The 27,177-nt window shown below is 45.4% G+C and overlaps 1 protein-coding gene and 1 long non-coding RNA gene across 2 annotated transcripts in view; both read left to right on the top strand.

The window, feature by feature from the left end:
* Positions 1–412: 412 nt before the first annotated feature.
* LOC138687233 (uncharacterized) lies at positions 413–19,184 on the top strand. Its single transcript, XR_011326471.1, has 3 exons — positions 413–1,828; positions 11,083–14,221; positions 14,361–19,184. It is a non-coding gene; the product is annotated as an uncharacterized lncRNA (long non-coding RNA).
* A 1,955-nt stretch (positions 19,185–21,139) lies between these two features.
* The window catches only part of CMIP (c-Maf inducing protein), a 138,137-nt gene continuing 132,099 nt past the window's right edge, over positions 21,140–27,177 (top strand). Inside the window, exon 1 of the mRNA XM_069793377.1 lies at positions 21,140–22,037. Within this exon, the coding sequence (XP_069649478.1) occupies positions 21,741–22,037 (297 nt within the window). The 5' untranslated portion in view covers positions 21,140–21,740. The remainder of the gene's footprint in view (positions 22,038–27,177) is intronic.

Here is a 27,177-nt window from a genome sequence, read left to right as displayed (position 1 = left end):
AGTTCAGAGATCTGGACTTTTTTAAGATGCCAAGCAGCTGCAACTCAAATTAAGCAATACGCTTCCTTCTTCGTGCTGCCATTCTCCCTTTACCGATGTACTGGCCGTTGCTTCTGCTAGCGCTGCCTCTGCCGAGACAGAAGAGCCAGAGCAAGCGCTGTTGATGATTGATGGGAGGGATACCGTCGTCTCTGACCACTGGTGGGAGCGCGACGACAGCCATAAACTCAGCCCCTGCAGTCGTCCTATACCTTTTGGTCTTCAGGAAAAGACATGATTTCACCCAGAGCTCTGTCTACCTTTTCGTAAATAAAAGGACATCGAGGCAAGGCCAAATGGGAGGTAGGAGTCAAGGGAAAGCTGAGGTTTGGGGTAGCTTGGGCAAGGGGAGCGAAGGGGGAAGGCAGTGCCATAGCTTCCAAGCAGAGCGCAAAACTGGGTGCTGTAAACACGTATTCTGAAAGAGACAGTGGGTATTAGACAGAAAGGTGGATATTGGCTCAATAAACCCCTTCTCTTCCTTAGTTCAACAGCCGTACCAAGTGAAGCACAGGTCCTGCACCGTCAGCTGGTTTGGTGCAGAGAGCCTGAGGCCTCCAGTGTAAACACGGGCTGATGATAGGGAATCTCATGTTGATTTACCCGTGTTGCTGGTGTTCCCATGGTTATGGCTGCGTAGATGGGCTCTGCCATATCTCCCCTGTCTTACTGAGTCTTGGAAACAAGGACAGGAGGGTGAACTTGGGTTTATCTTTATTCCACAGCCTGGAATCCTAACAGAAAGGGAAGAGGGCTGCTGCCTGGTTTCCTTTACCTTTTATGCACAGAGGAGATATAATTTGAAGTTTCCATTTCTTCCTCTTTTTACCCCCTCAATGTTTTTCTAAAATACCGGAGAAGAAATCCAGAAGTGGTTCCTCAAGCAGAACTTTCAGCCGAGGTGCGCAGCGCCTGAGAACAAGGCCTCCCTGGGCCTCCTTAATTGCAAGGTACTTGCCAAGAAGTCTACGTACCAACTTTACACAACAGGGCTTGTGACTCCCGTGATGTCTGTGCCACAGGGAATCACAGTTGTCCACGAGCTTCTACCCCAACTGAGAAGAGTGTCCCACTAGATTTTTCCCGGCAGGATGTGCTGGGGGAGGCGATGCAGTCGGCAAAGGCTCCGTGCAGGTCGGAGCTGCTCTAGAGGTGTCGGGGGGGTGAGCACCCCCGGCTTTGCTGAGCCAGGCTCTTCCCAGGGCTGGTGCCTCCTTGGTAAGAGGTGGCATCTGTGTCCTTTACAGAGTGCAGGTCTCAGAGCAGGCTTTTACCAGGCTGAGTTTTCCAGGTGAAGAAGAGAAAGAAGGCGATAAGTGAAGGATGAGAACCTTTGCAGAGCGGGTAACTGGCTCCTGGCCTCCAGAATCTCAAGTCAAAAGCAGCGAACCCTGCTTTTTGCTAAGCTCTGTGTTGGTAAGTCGGCCCTTTGGCACAATGATCACTAGAAACAGTAAAATTAACTGAAGAAGTAATTGCTCTTCTGAATTCAATACAACCCTTTACTTCTTGTCTGGAAGCTGCTGTAAAGTCAGAGTCAAAAAATTAATGCAGAGTCCACAGGGTCCTGGGCAAGGTGCAAGTCATTTGAGATAATGTTGTTGCCACTCAACAGATTTTGCTTCTCCAGGTGAAGCCAATGGCAGCAGGATCAGAGCTATTATTTTTGCTTTTTCTCCAGTGTATTTGGACACGAATAGGCCAAGCTCTGTCACGTGTGGCCTCTAAGGAATTGTGAACCCCAACACCGTGGGCTGGGCTGAAGGAGTTGGCTAATGGAGAATTTACGGTAAGAGCAAAATGTATTTTTAACCACCAGGATATGCTTATCGTCAGGAAAGGGCAAGCAGCACTCCTATCTCTCCAGGGAAGGGGAAGTGTTGAGCGTGACTTTAGTTTTTTCCAACTCCTTTCCAAACTCTGAAAGGTTTTTTTTTTCTTGCTGAGACATGTCATTGGATTAAATCAGGGAGTTAAATAGACATCAATCCTGGGTCACAGGTGAAAAATATTAAATGCCAGGCATGCAGTGTTTTTCCATTGCATGTGATGTACGTTCAGGAAGGACCTTTGGAAAAAGTGCTTTGAAACGAGTCTGTTTTGCTTTTTTTAAATATACTAAGAGCCTGTCCAGAAGCTTTTAATTTTTCAGGGCAACTTTGATGTTTTCTGTCTTGAAGAGGAAAGCAGATTCCCCTCGCAGTACCTCACCCTGCTGCCTCTGGAATAAGCAGCACATCAGGTGCCTGCAATCATGGGCTGCTTTTTGGCTTGGGTGCTGTGCTCAGAAAGGGGCTGGATAAGGACCCTCGCTCGCCGCAGGGCCCGTTTGAATTCCACCACCCCAGGAGAGCACCCAGGGACGCCTGGCCTCGGCTCCCAAAGCGAGCACAAGGTTCACCTTACCGGCAGCAGCGGAGCCCTGACATTTTCCACAGCCTGCGCTGCTCCCGTTCCTTAATCCTGCCCAGGGACTAGAAAAGCCTTTAAATGAGACACATTGCAATTTGCTTGCAGGACAGGCAATAACGATGTCTTTCAGGGCAGCTAGGCAGGAGGGGTTTTGCTGATCCCATAAATACCCGCTTTCCTGTTTTAGTCAGTGGTAGGAGTCACAAAGAAAAGAAACACTTTGAAATGCTAAAAGCTGCCTGACCAAGGAGACAGGCTGAGGGTGTTACCACAGTGCCTCGTACCATTCCCACGTGCTAGCAGCACTGCTGCCCACCTCCTCAAAACCAGTCTCGCCTGTCTTCCCACGGGCATCTTGATCGGCTGCAAGACCTCCGTCTTCTCCAGACTCCCCCCTGCCCTTCCCCAGTGCCCTCTTCTCTAAGGATGGTCGAGTCCTTAACGCTCGTGCTCACGCTCTTTTTTGCAGATTTAAAGGCTGTAGCCCGTGCACTGAAATAATTGCACGGTGCTGTAGCACTGGCTGCAGTCTTTGCACGATGAGACGGCCGGGCGGCGGGTTAGGCACGGCCCCGTGGCTGGCCATCGATGCCCACTTACAGTTCACCTCAGTTTTTCTTTCATCGCTGGATGCGGTGACCTCGCAGGGACGGGGAGGGCTGTGCTGTGCTGCTCCTCCCGACCCGAGGGAGCGGCTGAGTGGGTTTGTCCTAGATTTCTTCTTGAAATGCTCCTGTCTGAGGATGAGTCACCCCCGGGTGCTGGGGAGAGAGAGACCTGTTCCCCCCAGGGACTGCTCGGTCTGAGATGTGAGTGTCTCCTTGGGAAGGGCCTATCTGTTCCCATCAGCTGCCCTGGCAGCTGAGGGCAATGCTCTCCTCTGTGAAGGGCTTGGACACCAGGTGGGGTGCTTCTTTGCTTCTTGCTATCTGTGCTTCAGAAGGTTTCGCTGATTTGTAATTAAATCTTCTTTCATGTTGGTTTTAATTGCCCTCTCGGTTCCCTATTCTACAGAGTAATGCTGAAGAATCCATTTTCGGCCTTCCAGTTCATCTCCTCCTCATTTCAGCTGTGTCTGTGCTGTTCTCTTTGCTGTCGTAGTGTGAGATATTCAGGGAGAAATGTGAAAATCCCTCATCTGAAAGTCATGTACCACATCTTAGAGCTTGCCATGAGGCACAGGAATGTTCCTGGCTCTACCTGCTTTGAAGAGCAAACAAAGGAAAGCTGCAAGCACCACATTGTCTGGTCTTGGCAGATGCTTTGGAAACCAGCCCATTTTCATGGAAATTAGGTTGTTACTATTAGTTTATTTTTTGTCAGGACCTGAGCGATTCCTCAATCATTTTTCCATTTTCATGAAGCAGTTTGTGAATCACACGCACGTAAAACGAAGGATTTAGCAAACGCTGCTTCCCTTTGATGTACAGTAATCTAGCCTTCTCGTTTTTGTAACTGCTCCCTGGAATTTTCCATCTTCCTATGAATATTTCAATGAAAGTTGGAAAAGAGAACCCCCCACTACCTTGTACTTGTTTAAAGAGAACAGGAAGGTTGTGCAAGCTAAAATGAAAACAAAACTGGTTTGCAGCTGAATGATTGTGTAACCCACATGTTAAGAAATGAGACTAGCAAAGGTCTGAGGAAGAACATTCTGAAACCAACCCTTCAGGTGTGGGGCAGTGGCTAAGGTTAAACAGTCCCTGCTCAGAGAAATGTGCTGGACTCGCTCCTTGGTACAGGAATAACCTTATGCCATCGTACTATTTTCCTAAGTTGGAAAAGTGTCTTTAAACACAGGCACGTTCCATTTGTCTCCATTCAGAGATGTAATGTCGGTGTCAGAACCAAGTGCAGCACTACTCAGTTCAGTGTTTACAGGATTTCCCAACTGTTTTTCTCCATGCTGAATGGCATTTTATATCCTCCAGATATTAGTCTGGTGATTGACATAAACCAAAATCTAATAACTTCCTGCTACCTGCTATTAGCTGCCCACTCCAGCTTTCTGGGCTCCTTTTTTTTCCTTAACCTAACCTGTTTGTTGGAGCTGATGTAATTAAAATGGCATCACCTTCAGACCCTGCTCTGAGATGACAGGTGCTCCTTGGATTTGCTCTTCGTTGTACAAATGTATTGTTATAAAGGTCCTAAAGATGAACTTTTTCTTGCCTAAGTAAATGCCAAGAATAATTTAGGGGTAGTATAGCTGTTGCCTACTTTATCCTTGAGTTTGAAAAGGCAGGTAAAATATTATTCCAAATCTTTTTGCATCTGTAGAAGTGAATTTGAACTAGACGTCTTCTCTGTTTCCCCTCTTTCATGGTCATGGGCGTTGTGGTGAGAGAATATCTTCCTACAGGATTTCTCTGGGACATTCAGTTCTGTGGATGTACTTTGGATTTGTGGTTAAATAAATAGAGAAATGTCCTCTTTTTCTTTATGATTGCATTTAACCATTTGGAAAAGACAGTTATCTGAGTCAGAGAACACCAGAGTAACGTAGTTTAATAGAGGAAACAGCCATCATCACAGCCACAGGCATCTATACCCCTGTGCTGTTTTTAGAGAAATCTGGAATGAAGGAATCTTCCATAAAATTTCTTGGGCTGAATCAACACCCTGTTTCCAACATGCGATGTCAGCATTGCTCTTGGGGTTGACCCTGAGTTATAAGCAGCATTAAGATCACAAAGTAAGGCCCCAATCCAACAGATATTTAGAGCTATGCTTAGGTTTTGTATTTGCAAAATCTTTGGTCTGACTTTGCAAGGCCCCTGTGAACGTAGCAGGCTGCTAGATAGGGAAGTGTTGCTTAGACCTAGAATGACACATGGTCAAAAGCAGAACAGATCGGGAAATCTGAAAATTTGGAGAACCAAGGGTGTGCGTTCGCAGTAGAGCTTCTCACAGATTCTTCCACCACTCCCCCACTGTACCAGTTTATAAAAGAGACCTGAAAAAAACCTAGTTCTTGCCAGCCTGGGTGACTCCTATCACAGCTATGACAGGTTTATTCCATTTGCAAGTCAAAACAAGTTTCTCCTCTCTCTTGAAGGTACATAATTATCAAGATCATCCTTATTGCTACACCCGTTACCATTGCCTATAATCTTTGGGTATTTGCACTTTCCTGGCACGGTCCTGACTGGCAAAACAAAGCTTGCATGTGTGATAAGTTTAGTGTAAGAGACTCTTTTCATTAGCTCTGGATGCTGTGAATCAGAATGATTAAGTGATTTGTCCAAGGCACAAAGCAGATTAAGTGTTTCTGCACTGCAGTCCTACTAAATCATGAATGTCACCAAATTCACAAATATTACCTAAAAATATTAAATCCTAATCTCATAAATATGATCTGTTTCTATTTATACTGGGGGCCTCAAACCTGAACCATTTATTTTTTCCTATAAACAAAAAGCTCCTAGAAACTTGAAATTATGGTAGTTTAAATTTTCTCCATGCCAAAAAAATGTCACAAAGGTAGTAGTTCTCTTTGGACAATATATTGTTTGGAGCCAGAAAAGCATCTAAAATTTTATCTGCTTCCCTCAGTTAATTGTTGTTCTTCCTTTGGCCAACTGCAAGTAACCTACCTGCTGGTTATCAGTGAGTGAACTGCAGGTAGCAGTTAGGAGCGATAATGCTGGTGAACTATTATGAGAAACTCAAGCAGAGGTGAAGACAAATGGTCCAGCAATGAGGATGGAGAATTGGTCCCTGGTGGCCTCAGTTCTGGTCCTTGCTCTTCTTTGCACCATCTGTGTGACTGGCAGGCTCGAGAGAGGCAGATCTTTGAACATGCCAGAAAGTCCTTCATGATCATCCTCTGATCTCTTGACTTCAAAGTCGGCTCATACCTTGGAGGAGATGCTTCTGTCTTGTTACCTGTTTTTAGACAGGAGAAAGCAGAAGTGACTGGTCTGTGACGCTAATCCGTGAAGACCGAGAGGCTCGCACCCCTCCTTATCAGGGGCTGTTCAAGCACCTGTGCTGGCTTCAGATGTTATTTGGGGAGCAGAGCTACCATGACAGGGTGTAGGCTAGGGGAAGGGAGGAAAGGCTGCCCATACAGGTGGCTGATACCATCACGATTGGAAGGACTTTGCTTAGAGCTTCTGACACACAGAAAAGCCTGCTGTCAGCTGACTTCTGCAAGATAAGCATAAATTTTTGCACTACTCCTGCTCTGAAACTCTCCCATAGCTGTAGGGGCAGGCAGATATCTCCTTTTGCCACAGGGCCCAGCAAGATGCAAAGAGATCTCGCCTTTAATGCTTCAGTGCACAGTGATGCTGCTGGAAGGAGGAAGTATGAACAAGATTAAACTACTCCAGCACCTTTAGCCCTCCCTGCTCACTCTCCTTGCTTTTCTGGTCACCTTAATCCTCTTCTACCGCTCAGCAGTAACCATTATGCAGTATTCTCCAGGGAGATGAACCTCGTGTGAATGTCCCTGTGCTTCTGATGGCTAGAGGAAGGCCAAGTCCCTTCCCTTAGAAAGTTAAAAAAGCCTCTTCAGTAGATTCATACATTTCAATTTGCTTTCGCAAGGCTGGTTGGTGACAAGTGACACCATAACCTCCTCTGAGACTTCTCACCCAAAGTATTATGCAAATTGTATGTAAACTTACTCTTACCATGTGAGATAAGCCATGCCTGAATGCCATTTTTGTGATGGCTGTCCTGGGGCTCAGAGTGCCATGTCCTACCAGGAGTCCCCCAAGGCACGCTCCAAACCTGGAGCATCCCAAGGAGTAGAGAATTTAGGAGCGCTGATGGCTAATAAAACTTCCTGGGCTCAAGCTTATATTCCGAATGCCCACCCGCTGCAGCATCCAGCCCTCCCACGTGGCAGCGGGGTTGTTCTGCCACATCAGCATCATCGTGGCTCTGTCCAGAAAGGAGCCGCCCTCACCCAGGCCACAGGGAAACCCACAGCAGCCGCTCAGTGGGAAAAACTCCGTACGTGGCCGTTGTCGCAGGCAGCGATGGCATCGCTCCCAAAACAGGGGATGGAGAGCTGCCTGGGTGGGCAGTGCAGGACAGCCCCACACGTCCTTTCTCTCTGGCGCTGGCAGGTAGCGCTGGCCAAGCCCCAACCTGCGCGCCAGAGCTAACGCAGCCAGGGCCAGAGGTTCCTGGGGCACCGTGGTATTGCAAACACACATGGCCTTGGTCATGTACTATGGACCGAGCGCATCCGGCTCCCCGCCGCTCGCACACGGTGCCAAATCCCACTTCCTCTGATGCTCTTTCGGTATTAGCACGCCAGGTCGTGTGTCTGATGGGTGCAGGGACAGGGAAGTCTGATCTGAGCCTTTAGCTTTGTGTGCATCTGGCTGGGCTCTGTTCCCTTTCTGTCGTTCCTCCTGGGCCCTATTCTAGTCTTTTCTTCCTTTCTTTTTTTTTTTCCTTCCCTTAAAAGGTGTCAGCAAAACTGTACCTACAAATTGCCATCAGTAAGCACCCCTGAGACTGCCTCTCTCTTTGCTTCCCCTAAGATCATCACTGTTTGGGTTGCCGTGCTGGAGAAGGAGACTGTAGTGTCAACCCATCGCTTTTTGGAATAAAGAGTGGTTGGTTGCGATTTATAGCCTGAGCCCTAAATAATAGGACCTGAATCCATGCTTCATTTGTGCCAGTTCGCAGCCTGGTGGCTTATACTGAGAGTTCTGTGCAGGCTACTTTTGTCTTGCTTTTTCATCCCGAATTTGGTGCAGCTTTCACGTTGCTTCATGTAAGCGTGCCAGTGAAGAAAGGCTGGAGGGCTTGAAGAGCTGAGGCAGGTTTGCTTCTCCAGTTCCTGTTACGGAGGCAGTAACTTCTGCAAGGGTTGAGGGAACAGGCAACATCTACAGTCGCTGCTCAAGCCAAGGTGTCAGGCCGTGGGCAGAAGTAGGAAGCTGTGTGAGCTCCCCAGCTATTTGGGATCTCTGCTCTCATACAGCCAGAAAAGCCAGAGGCACTCATCCATTACCCTGAGAACAACGGGACTGTTTACACCACCTTTGTCTGGAGTGGATTTACATACCACGGATTCAAACCTGAGTTTACTTTGTACCAACCTCCCTGTGCAGGCAATCCCCAAGTAACCATCTTGCCCAAAGTGACTTGCCCACTTGAATTTGGATAAGTACGTGCTTTCCCAGCTGGTTCATTGTTCCGCTGCTAAATATTGCTCAGTTATCCTAGCCACCAAGCCTGATTTTTATCTGTGGATTCTGCAAGGCAAGCTGTGGAATGCAAATTATTCTAGTGTATTTGCAGGTCTGTGCTGAGGAGGAGATCCCTGGAGCTTGATTCTTCTGTTTCCCAGTGACTCATTATTGTTATGTAGGTTGTATTGCCCCAGCACTTCGAGATACGAAATGCTGGGGTTTTGCAGGTCACTTTTGTTTTGTAAAAGAACACAGGGTCACAAAATCTCTGTGTGTGTCTAGCAGGAAACAAGCATTCCAGCAGTGATCGCATGCTACTTGTATGCAAACCTTTCTTCCAAAATCTCACCCAAAATCTGTCTCTGCGCAAAGGCGGTGTCCCCTCAAGCGCTTTACAGCGCTCAAGGAACTCTGACTGCAGACAGCAACTGTTAGCATAGCAAAGTCTAATGTAACACAGGCTGCTTTCTGCAGGCTCTTTTATCTCAGGTAAGCAGTATAATCCTTGCTTTCACTTAATAACGCCAACAACCAAGAAGAGGTGGGGGAATCATTTGATAATTATATGTTCGTTTGATAGAGTGCACATAAATGACTGCAAGTGCTTGCAAATTTTAATAACTCTTGAAGTTACATTCCAGTTGCTCTGGTTAGATGTCCTTTCTGCTCTACTGCTGAACAAAGGAGGCAATTTTATCGGCTGCCTCAGTGAGAGAGATTTCGTGGCTTCCTTACGCAGAATGAGGCAAGAACAGTTAAAAAATCTCCCCCCACACAGTTGCTCCTTCCCAAACAGCCAGCTATCTCTCTGCATTCAGGCTGGGTAGATTAGCTGCTGTGCCAGGAAAGAATGATGATCCTCCTGCAGCACCCACTCACCCCGTGGGAAGGGATGACCCAGAAGGGAGCTGTGAAGAGGGTAGGGAGTGCTTGGTGAGAGGAGGCACTTCTGCCTTAGGAGCGAATTAAAGGGTGCTTGATCACTGGATGGATCTAGGGCATCCCCACAAAGCTCAGCTCTGCATGTAAAGTCTTACCGATTAAACGAGTATCTGGATCCAGGGATCTGAATGCTTATGGCTGCCTCCTCCTTGCTCTGAGCTTACTCCTGAGCTAATACACGCTGCCACACCGACGTCTGGGCCAATTTTGTCACAGGCTGACTTTAGGTACCTTTCCTTGCATTCATAACTAGTTTTAAAAAATGCTGGCAATAAACAGCAAAATGTTGCTCACTTTAGCAAATGCAAGACCCATCTTGAATACATGCTCTTCTATTTTCTCTGGTTTTGTGCTCTATTTGACAGTGGTTTCTGACTGACTTCCAGCAAGGCAATAGTCAACCTGACTATGGTTTGTCACCTCATATGAGCTAAATATAATTTGGATTTTATTTACCTCATAGTATTTCTTTAACAAGCTCTCTGATGTGAGTTCTTCGTGGAAAAAAGAATTCCCCACATTGCCGTTCTTACGCAAAATAAATAAAATCTTTCTGTGTTCCTGCCATGTTTAGATCTATATATATCCCTGGTACACAGAGGAGATATCAGCTTGGGAATTGGCACGCTGAGGGTAAATAAATGAATTTACAGTAAAGCCTGGTTATTGTTTTTAAAGACCTATTGAAAGGAGAAGACTGTTCTTAATTTTCTCTCATAATCTCATTTCAAGATGTTTAGCTCATAAAGGTCTGTCAGAACATGGGGCCTGGACTTTTATCTTCCCTCTCCAGTTGAAAACCTGAGGACGCTCTGGTTTTTCACTCCTGGCTGTGGTCACGAGGAGAAGCCGTAGCCAATATGGGACAGGATCCTGTGGGCCGCTGCCATACCGATCCCTTGTCCAGAAGTGAAAAGAGCTGTTAATCCTGCCTTGTTTGCTTTGCACACCACACCCCTGCTCATTGCCCACAATCTAAATTACAGAGGCGGCCAAACTTGCTTCCTGTTAAAAACAATAGCCCTGGCTGACACATCGCCTCGTAACACACGAAGCGAAGTGCCGGGGAACGGCCCGGTGGGTTTTATGGGCAGGTGGGCTCCACGGCTGGGGCTGCTGGCACTGGTGGTCCCTGCGGAGGGGTCACCGCCTGCGCCCCAGACGGGCAGCAGGCTGGAGAAAAATGTGGGAGGCTGGGGAAAAATGGAGGGGCTGCCGATAGTGTGCTGTGGAAAGAAATTACTTTATGGAGGATGTTAATTAGGGGAAACGTAGCTGGGAACATGGGGAAAACTTCCTGAAAAGAACAAGCGTGAACAGGATCATCAAAGGCTTATGAATTTAGTGGGGATTCCTATAGGGAAGCTAGTTTGTGTCCAGCTGTCTCAAAATCTGAGTCATGCTTTTCTCTGTAAGAAAGAAGGTATTACTTTGTTGCAGAAAATATTTTCACGAGGTACTTTTCATTTGAAGTATCGTACGTGGGGATATAAATCCTAATTTCCTCAGTTTGTTTTACCTCTTCTAGGAAATGCATGCAACAATCAGAGCTGATGTTATTCGTGTCTAATAGCACTATTGGGAAGAGTTGTGCTGCGTAGGAGTCCTTCTGCAAAGAGAGGATATAGAGAAAATGTCCCAGGTATTTCTCAGGAACTATACTGGATGACAGCCAAAATGTCATGGAGGACCTAGGTAACATACCCAGCACTTCCATGTACAAATATTTTTGTGTTCACAGTGTCTGGCTAACAAAGGCCAATACAAGCTGGTGTGAGCAGATTTGGTCTCCTCTGAATTCGTGGCCACCGATGCCAAAAAGTGCTGATTCTGGTATATCAGGATACATCCAGTGATTCTGTCTGTGGTCTTAGGATGTGTACCAGCTTCCGAAATAGGAATTACCTTTCTCTTGTTTGAAATGAAGAATGTCACTGTCTTGTATACAGGGCCACTTCTGCTTCCCTGTATTTACCCTGGTGAGGTGCCACTGGGTTCAGTTGTTTACGGTGCAGCCGAATTGGCCAAATAGTGCGGCGAAGGGGTGGGTGAGTCAGGCCCACGATTGTTTAAGTGCAGGAAAACAAGCTGTGTGTGCAAAGTGATCTGGGCACCGGAGCTGGAAAATCCGTCCAAACCCTTTTGCTGTTGGTTTGAGGAGACTCAGGTTATGAAAGTGTTCCTGGGCCATTATTAAGGCTTATTTTTCAAGGGATGCTGGCATGTTGGGAAACTGCATTTACTTCGATTTTAATGTTCTTTTGTTCTGCATTCTGACTCAGAATAATACCTTTCCCTGTGAGCCAGAATTATGGCTGGAACCAGGTAATGGGTTCAAAATTAATCTGGTATCCCAGAGATCTCCCTCACTGATAGCAGTTAGAAATCATTTTCCCTATCTCTACCTACAGTTTCTGAGGGAATCCTGGGCATACCTTGGGAAGGTTCTCTCTCCCTGCTTTTATCCTTGCTTTGGGATCAGATGACATCTGGCTCCATCACTTTGTCAGCCTTTAGATAACTTACTGTTTCCATTTCTCTTCCAGCATGATCTATACGATCCTCCCCTGAGACACTTTAATGTCTGGAATGAACTCCCCCATCTTCTTCAGTGAACACTGAGGCAGATGATTAACTGTAGCCAAATCTACCCCTTTTTCTCTCTAAATTATCCCTTACTGTCTCCTCCTTCCTTTCCTTGGTTTTAACTAACAACCTCATGAAACGTCTGACTCCTTGGTTTTTCTAGGGAAAAATTTTAAACAAAACCACATTCAGACACACAGACATACACACACAAAACATGAACAATGAACGCTCACAGACAACCAACAGCATGCTCACAGAGGCATGCTTATATAGAGATACAGTGACGTAAATCAACACCCAGAAGCATTTATTAAATTACCCAGATATATACACAGAGGGACAGGCAGATGCGTTAAGGCTGCGTTTTTACTGCTGGATAAATGAAAACATCACTTTAATGCCCACAGGAGAGTATTTTGGAAAATCGGTGGCAGTAGCAGCACCAGATATTAAAGGTGATAATATCTCTTTATTCACTCTTTCGGACTAATTGGCTTATCCTAGGAAATGGCAACTACTGCTGCATAGCGAGTGTGAACCCATACACTTTCATAATCAAAATCAGTGTGAAAACAGTGTAGCAGTCTTTCCTGAAATCATCCGCTGTTCCCAGGCAAGGAATGATTCCTGGAACTTGCATCCCTGAACTCCCTCTTTTGCTTGCTGTGCGCAGCCCTGTCGTCCTTTTTTCTTTCTAAAAGATAGGAAAGCAAACTGAATTCCCTGCATACAGTCACAGGAAGAATTATTCCCAGAACCCAGCTACACAGCTCCTAGTGTATTAAATAGGCTTTTTCTTGAATGCCCATTGTCCTCAGAGTATGGGGCATCAGGAAATACTGTAGTTTATTAACGCCTTATCCTTGGTTACCCCTGTACCCATTTAAGGACGTGTTTTACCCACAGATCTAAGTTAACTGAAACAGCTGCATGAAGTAAGCTGGCTGAATGTCTGTCTTTCCTGGCCCACATGCAGGTTTTTCTCAATAAAAGCTACTGCTGTAATCTCCTTAGATGTCCTTGAACCATGGGATTCACCTGTATCTTCAATATACTTATACTGAGTTATAAGTTATATAGTATGAGGCCTCTAAACATGATAAACCAGCCCCCATGATCCCTACTTGCACCTTTCTACCCAGTGCCTCAGTCCTGCTAACTTCATCCAACATTCTCTTTATTTCTTGTTTCACTGTTAAAATTTGGGTAGTGTTTAGCACCGTAATGATCTTCTTTGCTCTTGACTGCAGGACAAACAAGAGGCCAAACCCAGTCTGTCTGTACTCACAAACAAGACCTGGTACACACAGAATGCCTTTATTCTGTTATTGTTGATAATGATTACCTAGCCCAACTCCACGCTGCCCACGTTATATCCACTAACTCATGCAGCTCCTCCTTTTCCTCCCATCACCTGTGTGGATGTAATAAACAAATGTAAATTGATATCTACATTGGTGCAACTTGCTGATGGAGTTAACCAATTCACAAGTTGTTTTGCAGTGACAGCTGTACCCATCCCCAATACTCTCAAGGTCTTACTAAAGACTTCAAGAACTGGTGCTAGGTAGGTGGTGTTTTCCTACAATGTCTTGTTTTGTGTTTGTATCTTAAAGCTTTCCATAGCTTTAGTGAAAAGTTCAGTTAAAGGGTACTCTTTTTAGCTTATCTTTTTCATATTATGAAAAAATAGTCTTATGTACTGGAAGGCAAATTTACATATCAAAGAAAATGCCTCCATTTTGCAATAATGTAGTAACTCAGAAACTGATTTCTATGGTCTGCTGCAGCCTTGGGCACTATCGAAGTTATATGTATGATTTTTTCTTTTTTATGCTCTTTTTTGTTTTCTGGTTATGGTGTGTGATGCATTTCTTTGAAGTATATGGTACAGTCTGACCATCTGTTCTTTTCAGAGAATCTTCTGGATTTGTCATCTTCCTGCTCTGTTGCATGTCAGCCAGGGACTGTCCTAAGCAAATCACTGCCATTCTCTTATTTTCTTTTTCCTCTTGGATTGTAAAGCCATCAAGGATATTACACTTTGAAGACATCAGCTATGCTCAGCTGATGGACAGGTAAAAATTACAAGGTGTATAATTACCAAAGTGTACTCAAACAGCTGATTCCTTTAGCTGTATCTGGAAATCTGGAAATCATGAAAGATAACTACATTAAATTGATGCTTCTCTCTGTCCTTTGTATTTGTTTTCTTAGACTTCTTTAGGCCAAGGACTGCATTAGATGTATTTACAAGGTGCTTAGCACAACAATGCCGCAAGCAATGGATGATGTGCATTATCATCAGATGGGAGTTTATACTTCGCTTTATAACCCTGCTCATATTAAGGTAAGGAAAGGACTGAGTTTCAGCTGCCTTTTGTGTAACATTGTTTTGAAACGATTGTAACACAGGAATTTAATAATAAAAACAATAATTATGAATGTTATTTTATCTTCTCTTTCTTCCTCTATGACACCTCTTCACCAGAGAGTCTGTGGGTACTAATCCTGCTAATACTTGATGCTCTTTCCCATTCTGCTATTTTTCTCCCCCTGGACTTTCAAAAAAATAATCCAAATCTTTCAGCATTTCATCCACTTCTAATTTCACTTCCCCAGTGTGTTGGTTCAGTGAGTGAAGATATACTTCCCTAATCTGTGGACTACCTTTTTCTTTCTTAGTTGTTCTTCCTCTGTTTTGGAGAAACTTCACCTTACCGTGACAAGCTCACAGCTCTGCATCATATCCCATTTCCCTTAGACTTTTAATGCTTATTTGTGTTACAGTGGTGTTTTATACATGTTAAGAGCTAATAGAGCATTTTGGACTGACGAGCACTCACAACTTGGAATGACTGGTAGGATGTGACCTATTGATGAAATAGGAAATATTAGCTGGGGGTGGGAACAGTAATGCAGCCATTCTAACGGAAATGGTGACTTTTCACTACATCCTGCCAAATGACAGTTTTTTACATACATCTTGATGGCAGCAAGCACTAAAGGAAAAAGAGACGCCAGCCTGCTGAATTTTGTTGGGAGCTCTTCTTTTTCCAGGGCTTTTTCCATGCCTGGGCTTGTGGGTGGCCCTGGAAGAAGGTAGATGCTGGTCGGGAAGAAGTTTACCACATAGGGCTGCTGTCACTTAGAGGGGTGAATGTGGGGGAGGGACAGCTGATACCTTAACTGCACTATCTGATCGGGTGCAGCAAAGCAGAAAAGAAATTTCAGGCTCTTCCCCCTCTTTGTATCTTCTGCTTACTTCCTTCCTATCTACTAGTTTGTTTATTTTAGTTGCCTCTGTTTCTGTTTGTCCAATTCAGACTTAGACCTGAGATTATAGACTTGAGACTTCCTCTTTCCACTTAAATAAATTCCTTTATCACCGCAAGTCTGTTAACGCTGCTTCTGTTCAGATGTATTTTACCTACTTTGTACAGTGCTCCATCCTAATATCCGATCAGGTAAAAGTCAGGGTGGAGTGCTGTTCAGATCAGCAGATGGCAGGCTCCTTCCAGCAATTGATACCACCAGCTTTATCCTACATCCCCCAGCATCAGAACATCTGAGGACGACAGGCAGAAAATGTATGATTTTTGCATCATGCACTCAAAAGCGTGTATTATGTCAGTGAGGAATCAAAGATACCTTTGTCAACAGAGTCTGCATGGCACGTAGTTAGCCCCATAGTGTAAAGTGCATCAGCTGGGAAAACAAGAACACAGTGACTGAGTAAACCAGAGAACAGCAGAAATCTGAACGTCAGAGGTGTTGGAGAATTACAAGTTCACAACAGAGTCTGATTTCCTGCTTACTGCTCTACCTGTGTGGTGCCCTCCAAAATTAGTGTGAGGCTCGGAAGAAGTGGGTGATGAGAAATTTGCATGAGATGGTTGCAAATGCAATGTTTATTTTATGTGTCTGTGATCAATGGTGCCCTAATCAAGCCCTTCCTTCCCTTAGGGGCAACTACAGAACTGCTCCTTGCAGTGTGGGTTTCTTTAATCTTTATCGAGTTAGGTTTTAAATGTCCATCACCCCTTTTGGGACAATTCTGTTTCCCAAAGTTTTATGACTTGCTGAATCCTCTTAACACCGCTATGCTGATTAATTTAAACAGACTTCAAATGCAGGACTTTTAGCATTACTGATACAGCATCTCTTTTATGTTTTATATGTTTGCTCGAATGTGTTGTATTCCCCAGCTTCACTAAAGAATGGTTTAAAAGTATTTTTTAACAATACAGCATTGTTATGAAAATGAGCTGACTAGTGAGTCTGATAGCAGGAATTTGCTCTGAGTCAACAGAGGCAATTTGCAAGCATTGACTAATGAATTCCATAATCCACGCAGCACCTCTGTGAATAAGGGAAGAAAGCTCCATTATCTCTAATATGCATCGTGGATTCAAACATGAGAGGGACAGCTGCTGTGTAAGAGTCTAAACGGATATTGAATGCAAGTTGGGAATTCCTGGTGCTTGCTTCTCTGCTTGGAAAAACTGTATCTCGCATCTCTGTACGGACAACTCTGAGGGACATGTTAAGCAGACAAGAGCAGCGGGTGTTTTCTCCAGAAAGCATGAAGGTGGTAGGCCCTTACAGCCTCCGACAGATTCCAGTGAGAGAGAATAAAAGGAGAATTTTTTTTTTCTTCCCTCTTTGATTGACTGGGGGAAGAGTTTGCCAAAACCTCTGTTAATACTGTAACATTCTGTAAAATAAATCGGGAATAATTAAAAGGTGTAGTAAGGGCTTATTTTATTCCTTTTTCTCGTTTTCCCTTTCAAAGTATACTACCAATTCAGCAAAGCCGCTTTGGGGACAGTGCTCTCTCCCCTGGTAAGCACATCCCCTGCTGAGGCATCTCCATGTTTATAGCTGGTGCTTGCCACAGCTGCTCCCTTACTCCCCTCATATAGCTTGTTAGATAATGCCATGGCATGGATTAATTCTGAAACAAGGTGCCTTTAGGCAATATTTTCTTCCTGCGTAGTTTCGGCAATCTCAAGTGTTTTCTCATGGGTTTTCCAAGCCCCCCCACTGCTATGCAACCTGCGTTATTGGCACTGAGCACTACTCACAAATTGCCATCTTCTTTTCCTTCAGAATATCACATTGTTTTTGTTTTAACACATGGTTATAAGTGGGTGTTACCAAGCTTAAGCATGTATGTCAGGACAGTGCTTCTCTTTTGGCACGCGGGACTGACCTCTGCAGAACACCTGACGGACTTGAGCGTAGACAGGCAAGAGACCAAATGCTGGAAATGTGTGAAAAGTGTTTTTTCCTAAGACTGGAGTCCCAGCTGGTATTTGCAAATGATTGTGTTTATGGGCCTTCCTGGTTTTATGGACATGTAACTGAGCAGATGAATGTTCTGAGTAACACAGATCACAACCGAATTAGTTTTTAGGAAGCGGGGGGGAAACCCCCTCTGAATGTATTCCTCTGTCGCTGACCCAGAAGGCTGTCTGCCTTAAACTGCATGTTGGGTATATCCCAGTTTTCCAGGCTACGGTGTCTTTTGGGAAGTGATGCTTCTGTTTACAAAGCTTATTATGAAATGGCAGTGAATAATAAAAAAAGAGCAAGATACATCAGTGTTCACTGATGTGCTATTTATTATGAATTATTTGCTCAGTGTTTATTATATGAATGAATATGTCCCACTTTCACAATAAACTTGCAGTTGGATTTGCTCATAAAAATTAGATTCTGGGGAGAAAAATAAAACATGCAGCAATCCCTGAACGCCACCTTGAAAGAGTGCCAAGCATGTATACCTGAGCTGTCTATTGGGCTGCATAGAGCCAGAGAGGAAGTCTGGAAAAACTCAAAGCCGGGAATGCAATTCATCCAACTTCTGCATGGTATAATTTATAAGAGATACGAGGAGGGGTGTTAGTTTTAATGTGTTCAGCCTTGGGTCACATAGCAGCCATTTACCGCAGGTTGGATGGCTAATGTGCGTTTCAGCAAGCTGTGCAGCAAGCAGTGTGTTTCAATTTCACTTGTCTAGACAGGGTTTTCGCTTGCCCCGTTCTGGCAGGCAACGTGAGATTTCATACCTTGATCTTATCGTGCTGTGCTGAGTTTACTTCAGAGAGAACACCTGCAGCCTGAGAGCGTGGATTCAGTGGGAGCTGCAAATGCAGAGCACCTCGGAGGATTTGGACCTCTGTCCTTGACAGGGGTTGCTAGGAGCGGCGCTGCCTGATGCGCTGTGCTTTTGCAATGTTTCAGTGGATTTCAACACTTGGAAATGGATTTCCAGCGGAGGCTTGGACCCTTTCAGGTAACTCATGGCTTGACCGCTATAGGCCAGCCTTGGGTTTTTTGCTACCTTCTGTGGAACATGAGGGAAAAACATCTGCTCTAATTTGCCAGGAAATTCACTTAGGTACACCAGACTCTACGTATCGTCCTCCCATTGACGAGCAGCTCTCAGAGGTGACAAGTTCGGTAGATGTAAAGCAGTGGTTTGAGCAGGCGGCTAGTTTGCACAAACCTTCACCAAAATAGTCACGCTGGTTGCAGTTCTCGCTAAGTGAAGCGTTGGTGCAGGTGAGTGTATGCGAATAGTCCTACTATTGGCACTATTATTGTTTGTACCTTGGGTCAAACATGAACAGGTCTCCCTTGTACCAAGCACCCTAGGAGCTCCTAGAAACAGGCAGTTCCTGCAGTAAAAAGCATACATCTAAACAAAGCTGTCCTTTTAAACTTTGGCTAGCAAGTCTTTTCTTTTTTTATTATTATTATTTTTATTGCAGATCCACATATACTTACAGGTATGAGTAGATCTGGTTTTATTTCAGTGTAAATGCGTGTGTCATTCACCCTAGCAGTATATGGTATACAAAGCTCTGTGGGAACCGCCTGTAATGTTTACTGCATAACGACCAGTCAGTTTGTTTAAGTTCAGGAGGTAAGTAATTACCAGGGCTATGAGATACTGACAATCTGAACCTCTATAAAAGAGATTTTTGTCTTCCTGTTGGTTGTATTATTCATGTCATTAAATGAGTGTCTTTCTTCTAACCTTTGCCAAATTGTGTAATTCTGCATCGTTCTATCAACTGGTACTTAGGAGCACTCTGGAGACTTCCTAGCTTTTTATAAATAATTTTGATGCTAACACGCAACAAAAGTATCCCTCAAATTTGCTAGTAATTGGTAGGTTACAAAAACCTTCTCTCCTGAAAGTGTTTAAACAGCAATTCTCCTGTTAAAATGCAAGCCTATTTCAACACAACAGCTCTATAATAACACACGTGATGGACATGCTCACAGTAATTGTGGTCCAGCCAGTCATGTATTGTCTTTGACAGCAGCCACTACAAAAGGCTTTATGACAAAGGCTCCCAAACCCTTCCAGTTGCAGCTTGCCTCTCTAACAGATAATCTGTGCCACTCGTGATGCGAACGTATCAGATGAAAGAGCATTCTCTTGGGCGGGCTCACAGCTCTGCTCGTAACTGCTGGCACCTCACTTGGCATGGTGACCTCTCATTTGAGAGTTATTGCATGAGGAGAGGCCGCCAGAAACCCAGCCGCAGGTACGCACTGTGAAATAATCGGCTTGTCACAGAGCAGATCATCCTTTTCCCAACCTCTCCCAATTGGAGACAAGCTTAAGCTTTTAAGCATGAAGATTTATATTTTCTCTGAATATTTTGCAAGCATCAAGTAAAACAGCCCTCTCAATTCCTTCTGAATTCTGGACCTTGGCAATATGCACTACGATGAGTTCCACAGTTCAAGGGCATGTGCACATATTATATAGAATGTAATTTTTTTGTTGGTCCTAACCTGGTTGTTCAAATGAGGAAACTGGAAACGAGATCCAAGTTCTACCACTACCACTTTTAAATTGCTGAGAAAAAAAGCAAGAATAAATGGTACCGTTTGTCTTGACATGGCTTCCATATTGCACGCAGCAATACTGAGCCGTTACATGGTTTAGAGATCTTAGAAGGGAGTTCATTTTTTCATTAGGGTTTTTTTTTTTTGGTAAACATTTATTCTTCTTTGTGGACGATCAGGGGATGCTCAACATCCTGCTTAGCATGGCGCTAGCGAGGTGCCGCTCTTCCTGGGCTTGCACACCGACCCCTGCCATTCCCCGGGCTGGTGCTTCAGAGGAGCGCAGCAGTCCCCAGTCTCCCTGTAAGGCCAGAGGAAAAGGAACACCAGTGGGAGCCCACTGGTGAAGCAACAGCAGCCCAGCATGGGGGTTCCCTCGCTCTTTTCTGCAGTGGTTGCACAAGAGCTTAAAGCCCTGGCGTCGAGATGCTCAAAACTCAACCCGTAAGCCGCCGTCACCTCACCGCTTCCCTTCTCCCTCCTCCCCACAGGAGGGGCGACCACCCACCCTCCGCCCTGCCCCGAGCTCCTGTCAGCGCGGGGGCTGAAAGAAAGGGCGATCTACCGCGCTAACTCCCCCTCCCCCCCCTCCTTCCCCTCACGTTTTCCCCCGCGGCGCTGGGGGTTCCCCTCACGGCGGAGGGTACGAAGCGCGGAGGGGCCTGACGGCAGCCGGGCCGCCCCCGCGGGTGCGCAGGTGTGCCCGCACACCTCCAGCCCTTCCCCAGCGGCACCGCCCCCGTCCGTCCCCCCTTCAGCCCGGTCCCTCGGCGGGGCTACCGAGGGACGAGGCTGAAGAGGGAGGGGGACGACGCGGCCCCTCTGAGGAGAAAAAGGAGGGGGAGGGAAAGGGAGGAGGAGCGCAACGGCCGCGCGCGCGGCGCTTCCCGCGCACCTCGCGCGGCCGCCGCTGCTGCCCCTCAGCGGCTCCGCGGCCATTGACGTCAGGGAGGGCGGCACATGACCCCGTCGGAACCAATCGGCTGCGCCCGGAGCCGCTCCGGCGAGAGGCTGTCGGCTGCGCTCGCTCCACTCGCCGCCTCCTCCTCCTCCTCCTCCTCCTCCCGCGGCGGCGGCGGCGGCGGCGGCGCGCGTGGACACACACCCCCCCCTTCCCTCCCTCCCTCCCTCCCTCCCCTCCCCACACCCGCACCCACGGACGCACACACGCACCCACATACATGCACACGCGCGCCCGCCGCCGCACGCTCTCTCGCACACGCCCCGGGGGGAAGGAAGGAACCAGCGGCGGCCGGACGCCCCGCAGCCCCCGCCGCCGCCGTCAGGAGCCCCCGCCGCCGCCGCCGCCGCCGCCGGCTTTTGTCTGCCGCCCCCGCCGGGAGCCGACCCTCCGCTCGGCCGGCGCCCGCCCGGGAGCATGGACGCGGCGCTCTGAGAGCCGCGAGGGGGACCCGCCGGGGGCGGATTTTGAAGTTTGAATAAGGATTTTTTTTTTTTTTTTTAATCGCTTCCCTTTCCCCCCCGCCGGTGCCGTTCAGTCCCTTCCCCCATCTTCCCTGACAGGTTTTTTTTTTTTTTTCCCCTTCAGCTTTTCTTTTTTTTTTTTCATCCGCCGCGTGGGGTTGGATTTTTATTTTTTCTTATTGTTGTTGCTATTATTTTCGATTTGGCCGTACCCGTCTCTACCCGCCCGTAGAGACCGGTCTCCCCGGGCGGCCGCCGCCGCCGCCGCCGAGCGCCACCCCCCGACCCCGCGGGGCTGCCATGGATCGCACCGGCGGCTCCGGCGGGGGCAGCGACCGCAGGCAGACCGAGGAGAGCAAGCCGCTGCTGGGCGAGATGTCCGCTCCCGAGGGGAATAAAATGGGTGCCGCGCCGTGCCGGAGAACCCTGCTCCACTGCAACGGCATGAGGTACAAGCTGCTGCAGGAGGGGGACATCCAGGTGTGTGTCATCCGGCACCCCCGGACGTTTCTCAGCAAGATCCTCACCTCCAAGTTCCTGCGGCGGTGGGAGCCGCACCACTTGACCCTGGCGGACAACAGCGTCGCCTCGGCCACGGTAAGAGCCCGGCCGGGCCCCGCCGACACCGCCGTGGGGGGCGGCCACAGCGCGGCCGCGGCCCCGGCGCCTTCCCCTTCCCCGCCCGGCGGGGACGGACCCGGGTTGGGGGGTTTGGGGGGGCGATGCCCGCGCCTTTGTGCCGCGGTCGCCGTGCCGACGGCCCCTGCGGGGTCCGTCCCACCGAGGGGGTCGGTGTGTGTGGGGGGGGGGCGGCTCGGCTTGAGTGAACCCCGGAATGCCCGTGGGGATTTCCCCGCCCCCCCCCCCTTCTTTGTAATCCTCGGGATATTTAATTTTGCAGTCTCGGTGGGTTCCTTCGAACAAGTCTAGTCTTTGTTATTATCATTATTATTGCCTTTTTTTTTTTTGCCCCCCCCCTTTTTTTTTTTTAAATTCCTCCCTTCTCAACACCACACCGACGTGAAATCGCCACACTGAGCCATTTCTATCCGAAACCGAAGTCGGCAGATGTCTGCTGGCACGTTGGCCAAGTTGGAGGTGAGGGAGGTGGAGGATGCTTTTAATTCGAGAGCGAAGGCTCGGGGTTTGCACGGTCTTCGCTCTGCTTTGTTTTTTAGGCCTGGTTTTGGGGGCTCTGATTTAGCGGTCACATACCCTGCCCAGGCACAGGCAACGTGATCGTAAAATATGGAGATTCCTTCAGGGTTTTTCTTCCTAATGGAAAATGATGCAAGAGAAAAATGCAAGGTGGTGATATCGACAGCACAAAAGACGTACAATAGAGGGATACAGTCTTTGAAAATATGATTTATATTTACACGTACAACTTAAAATTTCAAGGCCAGTGTTATTTGAACGTTAGTATAGTATGTGATTTGACTACACCCAAATTTTGTCTAATAGCCATTAACACAGCTCACAAAATGTGCTTTAGACTGATTTTTCAATTATCCAGTACTTCGATCGTGTTGGTTTTTGATTTATATGTAAATGTCTCATTTTTATCAATGGCTTCATTCTGGCCTTCCTATAGGACACTGGTGATATGAGAGAGTGGATTGGCTTTTGTGTAGATTTCTGTTGATGGTGTATTTAAATGGGTTTCATCCAGTCTGTGCTGTGCTCGGAGGTTGGATTTTTTCACACTTTGGTACACAGACACCCAGCGTGTGTAAATGTCTCTCCTGCATCGTGCTCTGCTGTAGAGTATTCTGAGCAGGTTTTCGGTGGGAGCTACTTTACCCTTCAGGTAGGCCAGCTGCCTATTCTCACAGAGCTCTCTTTTGTGCCACGGTGACATCTCTGCTTACCATTTCCACTGAGCTGTTGGGGATGTTTCCAAGGGAATATTTTTCTTTCCTTGATAGAACTACCGTGTAAAGGGAGAAGGAAGACTCGGTTGAGCATTGCTGGAGAAAACCCCCAAAAGACACGAGCACAAGGAGTTTTTGCAGTTCTTAATTTTATTAAGATACCATCAGCTTAGAGGGGAAGTCAAATATCAGTGGAGATGAGGCGTTTTCCTGGCAGTATCCCTAGCAGATTATTTCTGAGCAGAGGACAAGGGTACCGGTAGAGAGGCATGATCGTGCTTCAGACGTTAATCTCTGCAATGTGGCAATACTAGGCGTGAAGTTGTATTTGTACAGGAGACGTCAAACTCTGCTAGCTGGCAAAGCTGTCACCGAAGAAACCATCTCTGAAAAAATTTCTCAAGTCCTATAGGATCGTGCTTTAATTAACGTTGAGGTGTTCTCGTTCCTAATTACTTTATGTATATAAATAGCAAGAAGATACTAAAACATAGTACGTACCGTTGAAGGCTCCATTTTGTTAAGCAGTGCTCTTCGTGCTTGGTCTTGCGCCTTATCACTTTTTTCCAGCACTAACTCACCAAGTAAATACCATTGTTCGCAGAAATATCTGTGCTTTACTATTTCAAGTAGTGTCTTTGGTTTCCAGGGAGTAAGTAGGGCACTAGGATAAGATCCGCGTTCACTTGTTGCCTGAACGTATGGGTACGTTTAGCAAGGTATCTTTCAGACATGGGTTCTATGATATCTAGATTTTACACTTTTTTTTTTTTTTTCCTGATCTGAAAAGATGTGATTTAAGCAAAATACGTGGTAGTTTAACCCCCACCCCCTACAGAAGTGAGGTACAGGCACAATGCCAAAACCTCCTGAAAACTGTAGGTAAGATACTTACATGCAACTAATTTGTCTTTCAAGACCTGTAGAGAAATATCCATACCGTCCATTGAAAGTGAGCATTGGGAGCACTCAACAACTTTGATAACAAGGTCATTTTTACAGGTAGGGCTTTCCACAGGCAGGGTGCTTTATGAGCAGGCAGTAATTAATCTTCACATCATCCCTTTGCAAATCCTCTGGCATGACGAGTTTTACTGCATTCTATATAACGTGAATAAAATCGAACAGGAAAATAACATCACTTTGTTTTGCACTTGAAAGCAAAAGTTGTAGTGACAGCTAAATCCAGATCTGGCAAATTATGTCCCTGAGTACAGTGGATAAGTTATTCGTTGATTCAAGGCACTTTCGACCCTTTTTATTGTCACTTGAGGCATGTATTCGAATTAAAAGTTGTCTCCCCACAAGCTCTTACTTGTTAATGCCTGGGCTGCGATAGAGGAGTTAGCATTCGTTTGTGTATGGATTATTCATCTGCAGTTTTTGCCATGAGTAGACACTGTATGTGCCCACATATAAATCTGAATAATGAGACCCTGACTACAGTTTTTTTGCGAGAGGTAACTACTTCCGTTGTTTAATTAGGCAGTTACATGTTTTGTGCTGACAAGATACCTTTCCGTAGCAGACGCACTACGCAAGAATGCAATGGAACAAGTGTTAGGCCATCTTATTTTAGCAAAATTTAGGGAGGAAAAAAATAATGTTCTCTACCAAGTGCTTTTTTCTGACATTATCACAAGTGTTTCAATTAAAATAAGTCCATGTTAATCAAAAAAGAGTAATAATAATTTTATTCTGAATTTGTATATGCACTCAGTTAACAAATGGAAAGGCGTTAGCTTGTGGAGTGGAGAGTCCCATAACTGTAGGTGTTGTGACTTCATCTGATTTATGTGTTGTTTCCATTGTTTGCCTCATGTTTCTTTATTTCTCAAAGAATGGGTTAAATATAGTAGTTTTACCATTACAGTTTCACTCGCATCATGTCCAGGCTTTCATTCTGGTTAAGTTTTTTTTTTTTTTTTGGTGAAAGTAAATGCAGACCTGTAACTTTTTTTTTTAATGTAAATGCTGAAGTCCCAGTAGGAAATTTTGATACTTAGAAACTTTGTTTGCCAGACAACAGCTTGCCTGGGGATGAATCCGACTTTCTCCCCCATGGGAGGAATAATGTTTATTTTATAAACACCTACCAAACTCAAATGTAGCGCCCTTACTAATTTTTTTTCCAGTGAGATCTGTCCTTGCACAGCTTGAAGGGCAGTGATAGTAAAAACAAAGACAGAAATAAAATCCAATTTAATATTCCTTGTGTGATTTTTTTTGTGTGTGTGTGAAGAATAGCCCTATGTCTGTCTTCAGTAGAAATGTTAAAATTTAGTTTTCAGTAGTTTAAAGGTAGCTGTCATAACTAAACTTCGGTGCCTTTAATATCCTTCTGCCTTACCCCTTTTATGTCTCTGCCCTGCTTTTCTCTTTCATTCTTTTTCTTGCACTGTTTGGGATTGGATGTTTAGGACAATGAGTTTTAAAGTACTGGGTTGCAAGAAAGACTTGTGATACATATGTACGCACAGCAGACAAGGGAAGCATAAATAAGCGATTCATTTTTGCTGGCTAGGGATGACCTCTCTAATTCCCATCTGGGAAGATAAGACATAATTGAAACCATGAAGTTACTCATTAATATCCCTCAAGGAGGTGGAAACTTTGGCTTTTCATGCCCATTTCACATTTCTTGGTTTGCCTTGGCAGATAAGTTGAGTGTAATGTAATGTTATATTCAAAGCTGGTGACAATCCCGAAAAGATTTGAGTGTCTTTTAAACTTTCTTCTGTACAAAAGTGATGTGTGAGGACAATAGTTTATTCACAGGCTAGCTAGTAAGAAATATATTTGAAACAAGAATGTAAGTGGATTAGGGAACTGCATTTATATTTTCTTCTAGAGACAAGAACATACCCAATTAATATTAAATGAGGCAGGGCAGGATGATCTGTTTCAAATAGGAGAAGTGGAGTAGAAAATTGTCTTCTAATTGTTTTTTAAAATTCAACAATTCTGCTACTGCATGTTTTTCAGCATGCTATTACATGTCTTTCCTTCCTTCTTTTGGTAAAGATAGAGCAAAAATGCCTATCAAGCCAGACTCATTGTTTACTTTAGCACAGGTTCCCATTAGTTAGAAAAACACACTTTTGAAAATTAAATTTCCCTTGAAAAACAATTAGCTCAAGTGGGAAGTATTATGCAGAGCTCAGAAGTTTCAAAACAATCTTATAAGAATAATTTTTTTAAAGCTTTCCTGGAAAAGGAGTATTGTAGCATTATCCAGATTCCAAATAGAATTATTATGAATTAGTAATAACAGTAACAATAATAATGATGATGATGATGAGTAACCAGCCTGTTTGGTAAACCAAGTGCTGTCCTTAAGTTCTGTGCTATTGATGGGGCTCTACAAATGTGACTTAAAACTAGCTTGATCGGCCTGCCATCATTACGTGTATAAATAAGTATGGGCACATAAATAAAAAAGCAATTTAAGGTAATTTTTTTAATCTGTTATAGCAATGGAATGATAAATGACTATTTAAATTTAATATTGTTTCATTGTTTTCATTTGACAAGAAATGGTACCTATGGGTTTTGGGTGTGCATGTTTTTGCCTATTCTGGGTTACTCTGTTGCTATCTATCAGGTATTTTCTTCAGGCACATCAGAAAGAGCATTGAATCTCGTAATTTGCATACAACCCATGATAATTTAGAATTCTCTGCAAATTGAGAACAAATTGCTCCATGTTATCTGTGCTGGTGAAACTGAGATTCTGTTTCAGAAGTGAAGGCAGGCATGTGCCTGCATTAATGACACCCAAATTTTTCTGAAGACTCGGTGATTTAATGGAATATTACTCTGTTGTGACAAACTTGTTTTATTGCTATATTAGTTAGGAGCTC

The sequence above is a fragment of the Haliaeetus albicilla genome, chromosome 10 (assembly GCF_947461875.1).
Source record: "Haliaeetus albicilla chromosome 10, bHalAlb1.1, whole genome shotgun sequence".
Taxonomy (NCBI): domain Eukaryota; kingdom Metazoa; phylum Chordata; class Aves; order Accipitriformes; family Accipitridae; genus Haliaeetus; species Haliaeetus albicilla.
This window is presented reverse-complemented; position numbering and strand designations above follow the sequence as displayed.